The 15574-nt window shown below is 30.0% G+C and overlaps 1 protein-coding gene across 1 annotated transcript; it reads right to left on the bottom strand.

Moving 5' to 3' along the window:
• Positions 1 to 161: 161 nt before the first annotated feature.
• Positions 162 to 9760, bottom strand: LOC145752508 (serine/threonine-protein kinase SIK2-like). Its single transcript, XM_082568807.1, has 20 exons — positions 9494 to 9760; positions 7319 to 7435; positions 7071 to 7134; positions 6779 to 6894; positions 6598 to 6643; positions 6349 to 6473; positions 6136 to 6259; positions 5880 to 5980; positions 4938 to 5057; positions 4622 to 4780; positions 4115 to 4283; positions 3508 to 3785; positions 3237 to 3389; positions 2871 to 3129; positions 2603 to 2715; positions 2371 to 2436; positions 2088 to 2263; positions 1706 to 1870; positions 1395 to 1598; positions 162 to 1187 (listed from the first exon to the last, which is right to left on the bottom strand). Exons 1-20 carry the CDS (start codon positions 9617 to 9619, stop codon positions 839 to 841), a joined length of 3030 nt encoding a protein of 1009 aa, XP_082424933.1. The 5' UTR covers positions 9620 to 9760; the 3' UTR covers positions 162 to 838.
• Positions 9761 to 15574: the final 5814 nt, after the last annotated feature.

The raw sequence follows: 15574 nt of genomic DNA, 5'->3' as shown, positions 1-15574 counted from the left end.
GTTGTCTGGATTACTTTAACGGCGATGCGCACCCTAAGCAAATGACGAAATTAATACAATTTTCAATATAAAAATATAATAAAAAAAAGATTAAAAATTACAAAAATATTGTACTTAAATATAACAATCATAAAATTACTATAAACAAACACAAATTTTTATTAAATAGCTTTTTTTTATTCGGCGTATTTTAAACAGTTACAATTAACAAGAAGTACCATATTCGCCATTGCTAGTGTTTGTGTAAAGTGTTAATACAAGATTCATACAATTTGTTTATACGAAAAAAAGGAAAGAAAATTTAACTTTTTTTTGGTAATATTAAAACACAAAGCTAGTTACGACAATATAATGGCTTAATTCAAGACGAAAACTTTAATAAAGTACAATTTTTTACCCCAAAAAACAAGAAAAAAAGGTTCAAAATATGATTGTATAGTAGTTAAAACCAAATAAGATGAAAGAGAAAATTGGTTTGGTCAATCTTATGGGCCGCATAACAAAGTTAATAGACTGAAAAAGTTAAAATAAAACGAACTAAATTGCAAATCTCTATTTTATGGACGGAGAAGTTGATATTTTGATCTTTTTAAACAAATTTGGCAAATTTTAGCACCGCAATGTCTCAAAAATGACGTCACTATATATATTGTCACGTTTGCGGGACTTAAACGTTTGCGACGTGGTGTAAAAGCTGATGATTGATGTTGGTGAAAGTAGAAAAACACAACGATGACGTAATAGAAATGGCCGTTGCTCCGCAGCGACTCACAGTGGACGACATAGAACACGAGTGGACTTTAAATAAAACCAAAAAAAAATCAAAAAAAAATACATTTTATGACGAACTATATTCCATAGTGCTGTTGTTCCACGCGGTGGCGCTGTAATTCTGCTGCGCATGCGCGTAGTGCACAGGGCTTGATGCTGTTGGGTGCCCTTCGTACCCGGATGCCCCATGCATAGGGTCCCAAAGTACTGTCTCAGGGGAACCACCTCTATAAGCATCTGAAGGTGGGTAATTAACGTGGAAATTTCGAAGTTCAGTTCCGTTTACAAATTGTGGGTTGTTGAACCCAATATCGGTGTCAATTTTTAAATGTTCCAGCTCAGTTAAAGGTAATGGGGAATACACTGGCGGGGGGTTGTTGCTGGTGCGCTGGGCAACTTTCCATTTTCGTTGGATTCTAAAAAAAAAGTTGTGTTGTTAACAAAAGGTGTAAATAGTAAAAAAATACATTTCTAAAGAGATGTTTGGACTTTCGTAATTTCTTAATTTGTTAACCTATTAAGATTAGTGTATATTGTTATTTGGTACAATTGTATAACTTTGACGTTCCCCGACTTTTTTAGGAAACAGTAACAATGTTTTAAGCTTAAATAAAAAGACTTACATTCTTTGTTGAAGTTTATGCACCAATCTCTGTTGAGAAACAAGTTGATGGACACCGCTCGACGAATTGGGTGAAACAGTTTGTCTTTCCAGCAAACTTGATCTTAACATCGACTCATCTGAAGCCACGACAAATGCTGGAGCGTTAATTCTGTTGTTGATTGCTGGCAAAGTCTCGCGGCGTTGGTAAGCATTACCTGAAGCACTGAGAGAAGAAGAACAAGGGTTAAAGGGTTGTTGTAATTTAACATCCAAGGTATGTGGTTTTTTACTGATATGAAGTTGGTAAAAATTTTAAGTTTTGTAACCTACCTTGGTTCGTCCTCGCTGACTTGTTTCCATGACGACCACTGATATTGGTACTCGTCGTCCGCTTGGTGTCCTCCTATGCTGTGAATTTGTTGAAATAATTTTAGTTGATCCGTTGCAGACATTATGGGTTGCTGTTCTTTGGGAGATTGTGAAAAATGACCACTTCTATCAATGAAAAATAATAAAATGTTTAATACTTAAATTTTAAAAGCCATTTGCTTGCATGTAAATTGTAGACAGCAAACTTTGAGAAAAAATATCAAAAGGTATAAAGTATAAAGCCTTTAAAGGGCGCATGAGTGCAGTACCTTAAAAGTAATACCAGAAATTTGCATATCTCAAAACTTATTAAATTTCAACTTAATCAAAGATTTGCTTTTACCCTGATTCGTTGGTGACAAGTTGTGGGACTTGTAAACTTCTTCTTCTGTAAGCTGATGACGCGTATGGCTGAAAATTGTTGACGTCATTAAATGACGGTTGCATCACGTGATGAGAAGAGCGCGAAGACATGTAACCAAATTCGTTTTGTTTTCTTGCGTCTCGATCTTGTACGTTCTAATAAATTAACATAAAAAAATGTTACATTTAAAAAAAGGGTTATAAACTGATAAAACTTAGATAAAAACATAATTTTTTTTGCTATCTTGAAACAAGGAATTTACCTCAAAATTTGGAGTTGAATTTTCACTATGTCTTTCACTAACTTCTGCACAAATATCTTCGTCTTCCTATTTGACATAAAAATATTATTATTTATTTTTTTTGGCACAGATAACTTAAAAGTTTAAAATGTTTAGAAATTTAAAATTTATGGATCTCATATTAACTTTTATTTAATAAGAACAGCATAATAAGCAAAATATTGACAGACTGTCTTAAAAAATCATTTATTACCTGGTTAATTGTAGGAAAACCATGTGTTCGCGTAAGTCTGTTTAAGTGTTCTCCAATTCTGTTGTCACCTAATAATAAAAGACCATCACTTGCCCTTCTTCCCTCTCTGAAACCTTAACATAAAATTTAAAATAAATAAAAAAATTTGATATTAAATAGGAGTTGTTTTATAACAAAAGTAGCCTCAAATTTTAGCTTGACAAAAATGATAAACTGATTTATATATGACTTAAACATAAAATAAAATTTAACAAAGTAAACTATTTACCTGTAGGTGAAACATCCAAAAGCTGCCTTTGCGTTTCAATATGAGAAAGTCGATTCGTCTCCATTAGTTTATCCCCATTATTTTCGTCCACGCACGGCGACAACACCACTTGAGGCGGTATTTCGTACGCGTTGGGGTTGGGTGACCCTACGATGACGTCATTAGAGGGGGTCATATCCATGTTGTTCAGGGGGTCGGTGGTCAAACTTATTCGATGGTGGGCCTCGTACGTTTGACTGGTTGTACTCGACGCTTGACTCTGTGTGAAAATAAACAAAAATATTTAATTTATTGTTTATCCTCAAATTAAAAACAGTTTACAAATTGTAAATTAAAAAAGGATTTCTAATCTGTATTTTTTCTTACGTTGTTCATTGAATAAAATCCCCCCGATCGACTTAACATGAAAGTAACGTCTTGTGGGTCTGTTTGTGACGTCATATTTTGCACGTATGACGTCATATCAGGGACAACAAGCGTGGTGTGTCGACGTTGCTGGTTGTTGGCTTGCCTCATTTGCTACAAAAAAATAAATGTTTAAAAAATCTATTATTTTTGATTTTTATAAAATTATTTGTTTTTTTTAAATTAATTGTAAGTGCTTACTTTTTAAATAAATAAAATTTAAAGTGTTTACCATTTCAGCTTGCTCTTCGCTCGTCATTAACTCGACCCCTTCATCAAGCGACAAAACCTGGGCGATTGGGTCTCCACTGCCCCCCAATTGCACCCCCTCAACTAAAGGTAAATTGCAACGTTGATAACCCAACATTGTGGGTGAATTAAGAGATCTGGGTTGATGGGGGAGGGGAAATCGGGGTGATAAATTGCGGGGTTTCGGGGAGTTAACCCCCTGAAGGTCATGTGTTGGGGTTTGATGGGTAAACGCGAGGCTTCGTTGTATAGCTGGTAGCTCTATTAAAAATAATAAAATTAGTTTAAATTTGTTTTGGGTAAATTGCGAAATGTAATAAAGTTGTTTCATCAAACCGAAATATTTGTAATTATTTGTGATTGATTTAAAATTATAAAAGTTAACTCGGGAGAATAGAAATTTTTGTTTGATCTTGTGCAAATAAAATACCAAAAGTTGATTTACAATTCAGGTTGTAATAACTCTTATTTGACGTTAAAATAACATAGGTAATTATTTGTAAAAAAGTTTTAAAAAAAATTTAAAACAAATTGCTGATTTATAAAATAAATATTTTCGATTTTAATTAATTTTTTTTCGACCGACCAACCTTGTGTTAAGTCCTCGCTAAATCGAAAATCGTTGCCATCGATATTGCTGACGTCATTCGTCATTGACGTCATTGGCTGTTGATTAAAATGCGCGGGGAAAAATCGATTGTAAACATTCCGACGACTGTTTTCTTGTATTGGTGGTTTAGATGGACTGGGTAGTGGCATCTGCAAAGATAATCAACAAATTAAATTTCGATGAAAATTTAGTGATTTTTGGGTTTAAAAATCGTGTTTTGTTGAAATATTCTGCAAATATTTTATCGTAATTGGATAAACATGTCATAACTATTTTCTATGTAGCTTAATTATTCCGAAGATGACTAATTTTTGAGGTAAACCCGCTACAAACACACTTATCGAACCTATATCTATGAAATCACTAACCGCAGTAACGACACAACATTTAGCATGACGTCACACCAAATGACGTCACTCACATTAGTAAAGGTCCTTAAAAAATGACATGCCAAAATTGTGACGTCATATCTGATAACGTCACTTACCTTTGTAACAGCTTGGTCGGCGATATTGGAAGGTCGCCGCTTTCCAGCATCGTAAGAAAATCTCGACTCCACTGGAATACTGGTTCGATGGTGTTTTAATCTGTCCACTAGGAGGTGGTAGATGGCATAATGGTGGTCGTACGCCGAGGTGCGGAGTGACTGGAAAATGATCAAGTTTAATTTAGTTGAATTAAAGCAATAAATTCTATTATAACTGAAGGAATCATAGAGAAAAAAAATTGTATTGTATTAACTTCAAAATATCTTAAAAAATACAGTTTAAAGATCAATAATTTATATTCAGGTAAAAATTTACCTCCATAGTTTTTTGTCTGTCGATTCCGAGACTTTGAATATGTTTAAGAATTTGTTCGTTAAATTCTGGCAATCCTGCTCTTTGTACATCAACGGTTGGCTTCATTTTATCAGCAGTCATCTGTTCAACATAAAAACAAAATGATACTATTAAATATACACAGAAAAGGGGCAAATACTGTGGTTTAAATTCATTTTTCTTCAACTGTAAGTGTTGTTATGGATTAAAACAGAAGGCAACTTAAAGTAATTGAAGTTAAAACCTCTATGGTGAAAATTGGTATTAATGTTATATTTTGAACTTAAATTATTGATAAAGATAATAAAATTTAATGGAAAACGGTAACTTACTAGGGCAGAGAAGAGTATATTGTAAGTAGGCATCTTTAATAGCGATTTAAGATTATGTATATTGGGCAAAGTTTTACATGACTTTACATTTAAAATTTATGTAACAACAACACATGTGTTACACAACCCCAAAAAAATGCTTATGGCATTTTTCCAATATTTTTATACGTGACATAACACTTCAGTATTAACTATATCATTACTCTTACTTACACAGATGTTTTTTAAGAGAAATAAGCAACAAGATGCAGCAATTAATCTAGGTTGAACCTGCTGTTATACGCAGATGGTATTTTGTTTTGTTTAAATTAAATTTAATGAGAGGGGAGGGCGGATTACTTGGTTTAAACCGACGTCAATTGAGGTTAGATTTGTATCGCAGGAGGCCCTTATTTTGTGTGTAATTGACAACGTTTTTCATGCGAAAAGGGTAAATAATTGACGTAACTTATCGGGGAAATGCTGAATTGTAAAATTATGCGTTATAAACAGAATAAATAAGAAGCTGCGTGTTTAATTGGGCTTTATTTTAAATAACATCCTTTTTCTTTTTTTTTAATAACTATTTTAACATAAAAATCTTATAACTTACAGTGGCAAACATTTGCATCCATTTATGTTTTCGAATTTGAGCAATTGTTAATCTCTTTTTCGGGTTAACCACTAACATTCTTCTTATAAGGTTTTCACAATCTAGTGATATACAAAATAGTTAAAAAAAGGTGTTTAAAACATCTTATCCTGTTCATTTATTTTTTTTACCTATTTACAGTTTGGTTTTGCTTTATCTTAATTTGGCTGTTTTATTATTTTTGCAAACAAGCTAAACAAAATCGTGACGTCATTACCTTGGCTCATCCAATAAGGAATGCGGAATCTCCCAGCTAAAACTCGCTCCTTTAAAGTGACTAAATTTGAACCGTCGAAGGGGAAAGTCCCGCATACGAGAACGTACAACACTATTCCCAAACTCTGTAAAATTCAAAAAATTTACAAACTATAATTTAAATTTATTAACGAAATTACAATCACAAAATTTAAATTTTTTTAACCCAACTTACCCAAACATCAAGTTGGGGCCCCTCGTAAAGTTTTCCCTCGAACACTTCGGGGGCAGCGTAAGGGGGGCTTCCACACCACGTATTTAGGTTTTGACCCGACTGGAAAAAATTACCAAAACCGAAATCTAAACAAAAAATTAATATAAATTAAAAAGGTTTTAAATGCCAAAATTCAAAAAAAATTTTAAGGTTTAAAATAATATTAAAGGTTTTCTAACTTAGTTTATTAATTTAAAAACAATAACATACCTGCTAATTTTACGTTGTCATTTGCATCTAATAATAAATTTTCAGCCTGCAATTTTAAATACAAAAACGTAAATTTAAACAAGAAAAGTTTTGCAAAATATTATTTTTTTAATTTTAGTGTTTAAAATCCAAATTTTAAAATTAGAAAAAATTTAATTTTGTCTTGGTAAATTGTGATTACCTTTAAATCTCTATGTACAATATTATTTTTGTGGCAATATTCAATTGCTGTTAAAACTTGGAAAAACATTTTTCTTGCTTTGTCTTCTGGTAGACGTTCTTCTTGAGTGATGTAATCTAAAAATGATGTCATTAATTACAAAAAGGCCCGTCAACAATATTTTTTTTTGAAGTTTTTAGTTTTCCAAATTTTTAAATTATTTCAACAAAATGAAAACGTAAAGGTTATTGTAATTTAAAATAAATATATATATATACCAAAGTATTCATTAGGTTTACTTTTGTTAACTTACCGAATACTTCACCATGACTTGCATATTCACAAACTAGATATATCATCGATTTTGTTTCCATTACCTTTAAAAGGAGATGTTAAATTAATTTAAATTTTAAAATAATATAAGCACATCAGACCTTTAACATAAACTAAAAAAACAGTTTAAATGTTGTGGTAAAAAAATTTAACAATTTTATTAAGAAGTTAACAACGGCACTTTTTATTTTATATCAAATGTTGTTTAGTTTTATTGTTAATAATTACCTGGTAAAGTTTGATAATGTGCTGATGTCTTAAAAGTTTTAAAATTTGAATTTCGCGATAAATTTTCTTTAAATTTGATTGATCCAATCTGGTTTTCTCAATTATTTTAATTGCAACCTGAAACATAAAAAAATGGAAAATTAATCATAAGAAATACATTTCAAACAATTATTCAATATGCAAATTCGATTCAATATGCAATTCGATTATCAAAAAAGTACAAGTGCGCAGTACTTTTTAATTAAATTGAATGAGTTCATCAAATGTAACATTATTAACAAGCTGTTGAACAATATAGTACAAGCAATCAACACGTCAAAGAACAAGTAATATTTGTATTGAGAATTGAACTTATCAAAAGACTTTACTCAAACAATTTAAACAACAGAAAATAAATATTTTTTTTAAATAAAGAAAACGCCAAGTATTTAATGTTAAAGGCCCGGCAGGAACGTGTATAAAATTTGGCCCAAATACAGCCTATCAAAATACCTTAGACCTTAAAGCAATTTGTAAATGAAAACCAGAACGAAATATCAGATAAATTCATCCATATATTATTCAAGTCACTTATCCACGGTTTCTATGGTAACCAGGGCACGAATGACGTAAGTGGAACGACAAAAACGTCATGAATTTATAATGAAGCGAGTAGGGTGGAAGTAACATTATTTTACTATTCAATGAAGCGATTTAACACATGGGTTGCTTTGTCTTTATTCGACATTTGATATTTCGCAATAATTCTATTAGGTATGTAGGGAATTAAGGCAAGGTTTTAAGGCTTTGAGTATATTAAAAAAAAATATTAATAACGTACAAAAAAAATAAATTACTAAAATACGGAAATCAAAAAATATTTTAAATTTTATGTAATCTTGTGACCTATAAACCCTGGTAATTTAATTTCACAAGCACATTAAAATATTTTAAAATAATTTTTTTACAACATGTTTTTTTCCTAAATCCCTTAATAACAAAACACTGTTGGGTACTTTTACTAACAACAATATTAAATTGTGACGTCAAATTAAGAGCTCACGTGTTGTTTATTGTTACGTCATAGAAAAAAGTGGCCAGGAGAAATGGCGTGTGACCCGAAAATTTCGCGGTAATTACAGCGTAGTTTACCCGCCGAAAATTCACATTTTTACGAGGTCGGTTACGTGACAAAAAATTCCGGAATTATAAAATGTTTAGGTCCAAACAAATACGTCAAAAACGGAAAGTTTTGTTAATTAAATTTTTGCAGACTTTATTTAGAAGTGATGTAGAAAAGATTTCTTATTAATAAAACATTGTACTTTAATCCCAAAAAAAATAAAATCAAAATGCTACTAGTAAAATATATTTCTTTCAAGCATAACAAGTTAATTTTGGATTTAGTTTTTTGTTTATTACGGACATTTTAATAATGTTTATTTTAAATAAAGTATTACATAAGAGACAGTACAAATTGAACCAAGTAGTTTTTTTCTTAGGGCTTAACAAGAGCCAGGGGAAAAAAGTCAAACAATAGCCAATCAAAAACAAATGACAGGCTATCAAAAAAATCCGAATAAACAAATGGCAGTCAATGAAACTTTACGCGAGGTTGTCATTTCGCTTCGCCAAGGGGGTCCACTTTCCCTTTTAAAACAACAAATACAGAAAAGCGAAAGGGCTTTATCTCGTCCCAACCGTCACTTGAGGCGAAACCAAATCGACCATGTGCGTCACAATCGCAATCACGTGACATTCCGCGACACAATCTGACGTAGTGATGAAATAATAGAGGGAGTAGTATAGCAATATGTTTTGCAATGTTTTGTCGGTTTTTGTTGACGTGTTATGGATTTTATTTCCCATTAAAATTTGATAAAAAAAAGCAAATAAGGCAGAAAAACAAGATTTTAATTTCTTCATTCAGCAATATTTACTAATTAAAGGATTTTGTAAATAATGAGGCTCTGGGTTTAAATATAACTGCAATTAAAATCAAAATATCTTAAACAGTCAAAGTCAACTCGTGACTTGGTCGGGGTAACAAAATGTTTAGGCCGTAAAGTCGTCTTTTCAATATTAACAATAATTAAATACAATAAAATAGTTGGTTTAACAAAATTTGAAAGAAAAATGACTAAAAATGTTTTTTACATGCTACAATTTTTGCAGAAAAAAAATGTCGGAAATTACCTCCGATTTCGTGATCCGGTGTCGAGCTAGTTTAACCACAGCAAAATTCCCTTTACCGATCGTCCTTATGATGTCATAAAACCCAACGCGAATCGGGCCTCTACGTACTGATTCAGCCATCACCATAGTAACCGATCTTTTCAAGTTGCGAAGAATTTTTTTCGACTACGAATTCTTTTTTCGTCAACGACGTTAAAAATTGTAAATTTTTTCTTACTGTTTCATTATAATTTTTTATTCACAAGAGTCTAAAATAAAAATAAATGTCGATATTTAACTAAAGTTTTAACCTTAATTCGATATACCATTGTCTTACAACATTATATTTTAAATTTTACTTCTAAAAACAGAAAATCAGACCTAACTTTTTTTTTCTTCTAAAGTTACTTAAATTTTAGCACGATTTTTCAAGTTTCTTTCACCACGTTCTAACCATACAAAAAAAAAACAAACAAAAAACTTATTCCAAGAACTAATAGTTAAACTTTATGGAATTTAATTTTCCATTATAAACAAACATGTAATAAATACATTCTTTACCTTTATTTACAGTTTCTAGTAACTGATATAAATCCCAATACACAGCCGAACGATATGTTTACCTTTATCTGAATAAATACCACAACTACGCGAAACCATTTAATATGACGTCACAATATGTCATTCAATACCGCACAACACCCACGAGTGTTAGCAGCTACGTTTTACTACAAGCTATGATGACACGGCAATTTCTGGCGGGACTAAAGTTTTTTTGCGTATAAAATATGATTAATTATATTCACCACCTGATAACGTTAAGTAATTAATTTAATATTACGTATTAAGCCATTCAAAATTACCCAATACAGAGTCAATCTAAAGCGTTAAAAAGTTAACAACTTATTTATAATTTGATTTTAAAATAAAAAAAAAATTTAAAAATTTTACTTTATATTTTTGCTACACCATCAGAATATATAACATGATGGTCCTTGTGAAGCATGGAGATAACAAGGTTATAATAACATTAAACGTACAATGTTTATTTTAGCGCTACACTTGTTAAAATTTATCTTAAATTGAATAATATTTACGTTACCTATCCTTCATATGTTATTGAGCTAAAATTGTTATATATTATAAAGTCAAAACGTAAATACATTCACAATATATATGTAACCATTTTGATATAATAAAAATTTCTGTTTGTAGATTAGAAAAATAAATAAATTCTGAATTTTAATTTCTGTTTTAAATTATAGTTAACTAATAAAACAATCAATTTTGTTTAAACAAACTGTCTAAATGGCACTTATCTTATTTCCTGAACTACTTAAAAGGTTAACAACAAAAAACTAACTCAACAATATGTTGTTAAACTTCATTACTAATATTTAAAACAATATTTTGACAAAACAAATTGCAAAAAATATATTAATTTCTTGAAAATAAAACACTCTGAACTTGGAGACTCTGAATTCGAAATGAACTGAAAATTTACAACCTCGATATTGAAAACAAGCAGACAAATATTCTGACGTTTTACCCGTACGAACAGATTCCCCTGAGAGAAAAAGGCGCGCGTCGATCTACGTCACGGCAGAAGTCTGTGACGTAACAAACGGCGAACTCGGCGTCGTCGGAGCGCGAAAAACTACGGAGGGTTATTAGGTGATGTTTTCAAAGTAGTAACCCGGAAAAAGTTTATCGGCTTATACGCAAAATAAAAACAAAAGAAAAATATTTTTTTTAATTTTAAAAAATTGATAAAAAGAAAACACTTGCAGTTTACAGTTTTCCATAAAATACGGACCATTAAATGAATAAGATGCGAGGACCGTAAAAGTAACAAGACCAATATACATAGCAACCATTCCCATAATAAAATATGATAAAATTATCTTTATAGATAGTGTTTATATTGGTATAATGTATTTAAATATATATATTTATTTAAAATAACCAAAAAAAGAATGAAAATTAGCAAGCACCGTAAACTTCAAGTGATCTGATATTTGTTCAAAATAAATATGAGCAAAAATTAAGTAAAATTTGTTTACATAAACCTATCTTGTTTAGTCCCTTTAGACCGTTTAGATTGAAATATTTAAAAAATCAGAGTTTTCTGATTGCATTAAAGGGGATTTTAATTTTAATTTTTCAAAAAGATTTATTGTTCTTTGTTGAATTTAATAGGTCACGTCGGACTAAAAATATTTATAACAAATTAATTGCAACACAATCAATTAATCCTTTACAAAAAAAAACAATCAAAACACACAAATAAATCAAAATAATTATTATTCTAAAAGAAACTAAAACTGCAGCTGTTCTATTAAAAAATATTATTAATTGGATCGGTAAATTTGTAGCGCGTTTTGTAACACAACCCAATCAATTTTTACAAAATCGAATATGTTACTCTATATATATTAATAACTAGAAAGCTCATTGCAATTTCTAAACGGCATCACCTGTAGAAATTACTTAAATAATAACTGAATTTTTTGCTTAAGTTTGAATCATATTAAAGTTAAAAAAAACACAACCTGTCCTAACTTTTCATTTATCATAACTCTTATAACAACACAATTTTCAACATAAGCCTTAATAAGAAGGCTAGACAGCGCCTAACATAAACAATGATAATATCAGCCCCTTGTTATCGTAACATTAGCGATTATGACGTCATGGTTATGTCATCGTATGACTGCTTACGTAGATCGACATCTTGTTGTTATCGGAAAGAATTTTTGAACTTTGATTTGAAAAATACTTTGAAAAATTTTAAGTTTTTTTTGCGTTTTGGCAAGACTTACAACAAACATCGAAAACTCAATCGAGCGTATCACGTGACCACGCAACAATTTCGCGGGGAAACCGCGACCTTTCGCGTCAGAGACAACGACGTCACTTCCCGTTGCAAGCGATGTGAGGATAACGTGGGGTGACGTCACGAATATCTCTTTGATTGCCAAGTTTGGGTTAAAGATTTGCGATTTGCAAAACCACGTGTTTTAAAACAATTTTAGCAATTTGAAATAATTTAATGTTTAATCTTTAACATATAGGGTAAGGGTTGGGTATTTAATTTCTAGAATTACCCATTTATAACACTATAACTTATCAATTTGCTTGTACTGACTTGAAATAAAATACATTAATTTTTTAACTTATAAAAAACATTAAATAACTGTCCTATATTTCATGTTACGCTTTGTAAAAATAATTTATTACACAAGAATTGTGTTTTAGCCCAAAATTCTTAATTTTATTTTCCCTTTTGTAATAAAATACTTCCTTAATAATAATAACACGAGATGTTCAAATTATAAATATCAGATAATTAAAAAACTACACAACGTTTTAGCAGTCATATTATAACTATATTTTTATAGGTATGTATTTTTTTCTTATATATATAACCTCTTTATTTGCTGTAATTTTCCTATTACACTTTAACGATAATCTATAATCTAACAACTGCGGCCACTTGATCTTTTAAAATATGTAAAAAAAATCACACACTTTTGAAAGTGCATGGCCTTTTGTTTATTTTTTGAATCTTAGATTTTAAAATCTCCTTGTTTAGAATAAAGACAAAACGTTAAATCATTCACAACTTATTCCTTCCTATATCTATGCGTTAAAAATGTTTATAAGCTATATAGTGGTATACCTAATAATTTTATTCTTTGGATTAGTTGTTATTGAGATTAAACTGACATTAAACTGTCAGACTGTCAAATGATTTTATAATATATCCGACAATTTTAACATAAATCTGTCTAGCCACTTTTACCTTGATTTTATTTTTTGTTGATATTATTTAAATTTTGCCAAAAAATTATTTTTAACTTATTAGAATTTATTCCTAAATTTTAACCAACAAATTAAATTCATTATTTAACCAGTATCAGCTATGTAAACATTAATACAATATCCTAACATAAACAAACTGATGTTATATTATTTTAAATGAATATTTAAGTAAATAAATAAATATATTACGTCAATATTCATTCTAGGCTAAGCTATAAGCGATCTCACAAAATTTAAACATCTGCTCCTGCTAACTTTCGCTACAACTAAACACAACATGTTTATATGTAAGTTAAACTTATAGAAAATCACTACACTGTGCTTTATATTAACTGAGCCTCGCCGTTTAGCCTGCACGACCACGCCGCCTTCCACTGACGCGGGTTGTCAATAGCTATGACGTCAGTCGGCGATTAGCGAACACACGGCATACCCGCGCATGCGCACGTAACAAACAAAAAGAGCGCGCGCGCGATAAGGGCACACACGCGCATGCGCGTCATACGCCGTTCAGCGCAAAAGCAACAAACGATTTTCTTTCTGAGGAACAATTTTTGTTCTCGGTCGAGAAAAAGTTTGACTTATTGATTTCAGATCCAACATTTTACATATTTGAACTTGACTTTGTAAGGTTATTGTTGTGTGCTGAAACTTTTAGTCAACAGAATTTTAAATTGAAATTAGTTCTTAACAAAGGGAAATTATAAAACTGCGTAAAAGTTTATATATTAATTTAAAAAAATTTAATTAAAAATTGTAAATTAATGCAATTGTAAAAATGCGAACGAAATAACAATTATGGAATTTAATAAACAATAATTAATATCAAAAATATATATTTTAATTCAAATTTAATTAAAAACGAAACTTTAATTTGCATTTAAATATAGAAACAACAACGTATATACCTAATTATATCAAAAGCGTACATAGAACCTTATGGTTTTAAACTCAAACATACAGACAACCAAACATAGTCCTAATTTCTTTGCATGTTTTTTTATATACGGGCAGTCGATATAAACAGGTCATATTCGTGTTATGAATCAGAATAACCTTTATTCCATTTCCTAGACTTTAAACTCTAAAATTTTCTCTTGAAACAATTTAAGCACAATGTGATAAAAGTTTTAGAAGAAAGGACAATAAAACGTTATATCTATGTCCGGTGTATATATAGAACAAAGATAACCTTTATAACTCCATTTTTAGTTTGCCTAGCTGTATATTTAGAATAAATGTTCCTTAAAATAGCGCCAGTCTCAAGTTTAGCGGTTCGAATCTATTTTAAAACTGCGCGACGAGTTTTTTTACGCCTTGCGATTGTAGATATGTGAGTACCTTGAAAAATCTATTTAAAAATACATAACGTTATTCTTGGTATATTGACCTTTAAAGTATTTGCATATAAAGGTAGTTATGAAGTTTATAATTTCTCTAAAAAAAAACAAAAGTTTGTAAAAAATGACATTTTTGACCATTTTTCACAGGTTTAAAATTTTTTTCTGCCTGCCAATGTAACAACGTCACATAGTTTATTATGACGCAATTTAAACCGCATAAAGTTAAACAAGATGTGTGGGAATATCAATTTCTAATTGAACTTTTTAGAAAAACGGAAACAAAAAAGTAAACAAAATTCTAAACTCTCCCTTTTTGTGCCTTAACACAAAGTTTAATAATCAATTAAACAGACTGAATACGTCTTTGCAAATATACAAATCTGCCTATAAGGCAATAAAACTTGACAGCAACGGAAAACAGGTTATATAATGCCATTTTTTTAATAAAAATATTTATTTACAATCTATTAAGAAAATTGTAAATCCAATAGTTTGTCAATTATCTTTAAAAGAGCACCGGTTGAATTGTTTTCACCCTTGTACAAATACCTATTATATAACCTCTAAGCTTAAATAAATCTTTAAATAAATAGTTTTTAAAAGCTGATTTTCATCTTAAAACAACAAAAGATTCAATTTTTGCAGGTAATAAAATTTGAATTTCTAAAAATTTTAATATAGATATCATATAACATAAATTATCAGTTTAAATAATGGATCTTCAATATTGGCTTGGCTCATCTTATATAACTTAATCTTTTAAATATGATAAAATTTAAATATTTTTAAATTTATTTATATACCTAGCAGGCTGTATTTAACCTTTAAACTCGTTTTAATTCTTAGTATTTTATCTTACAATGAAATGTTATCTTAATACCCTTATAGTTCAACTTAAATGTTGTCAAAATTTACCATATAACCACCATAAGGT

This window comes from Corella eumyota, chromosome 5 (genome assembly GCF_963082875.1).
Source record: "Corella eumyota chromosome 5, kaCorEumy4.1, whole genome shotgun sequence".
Lineage (NCBI taxonomy): Eukaryota > Metazoa > Chordata > Ascidiacea > Phlebobranchia > Corellidae > Corella > Corella eumyota.
This window is presented reverse-complemented; position numbering and strand designations above follow the sequence as displayed.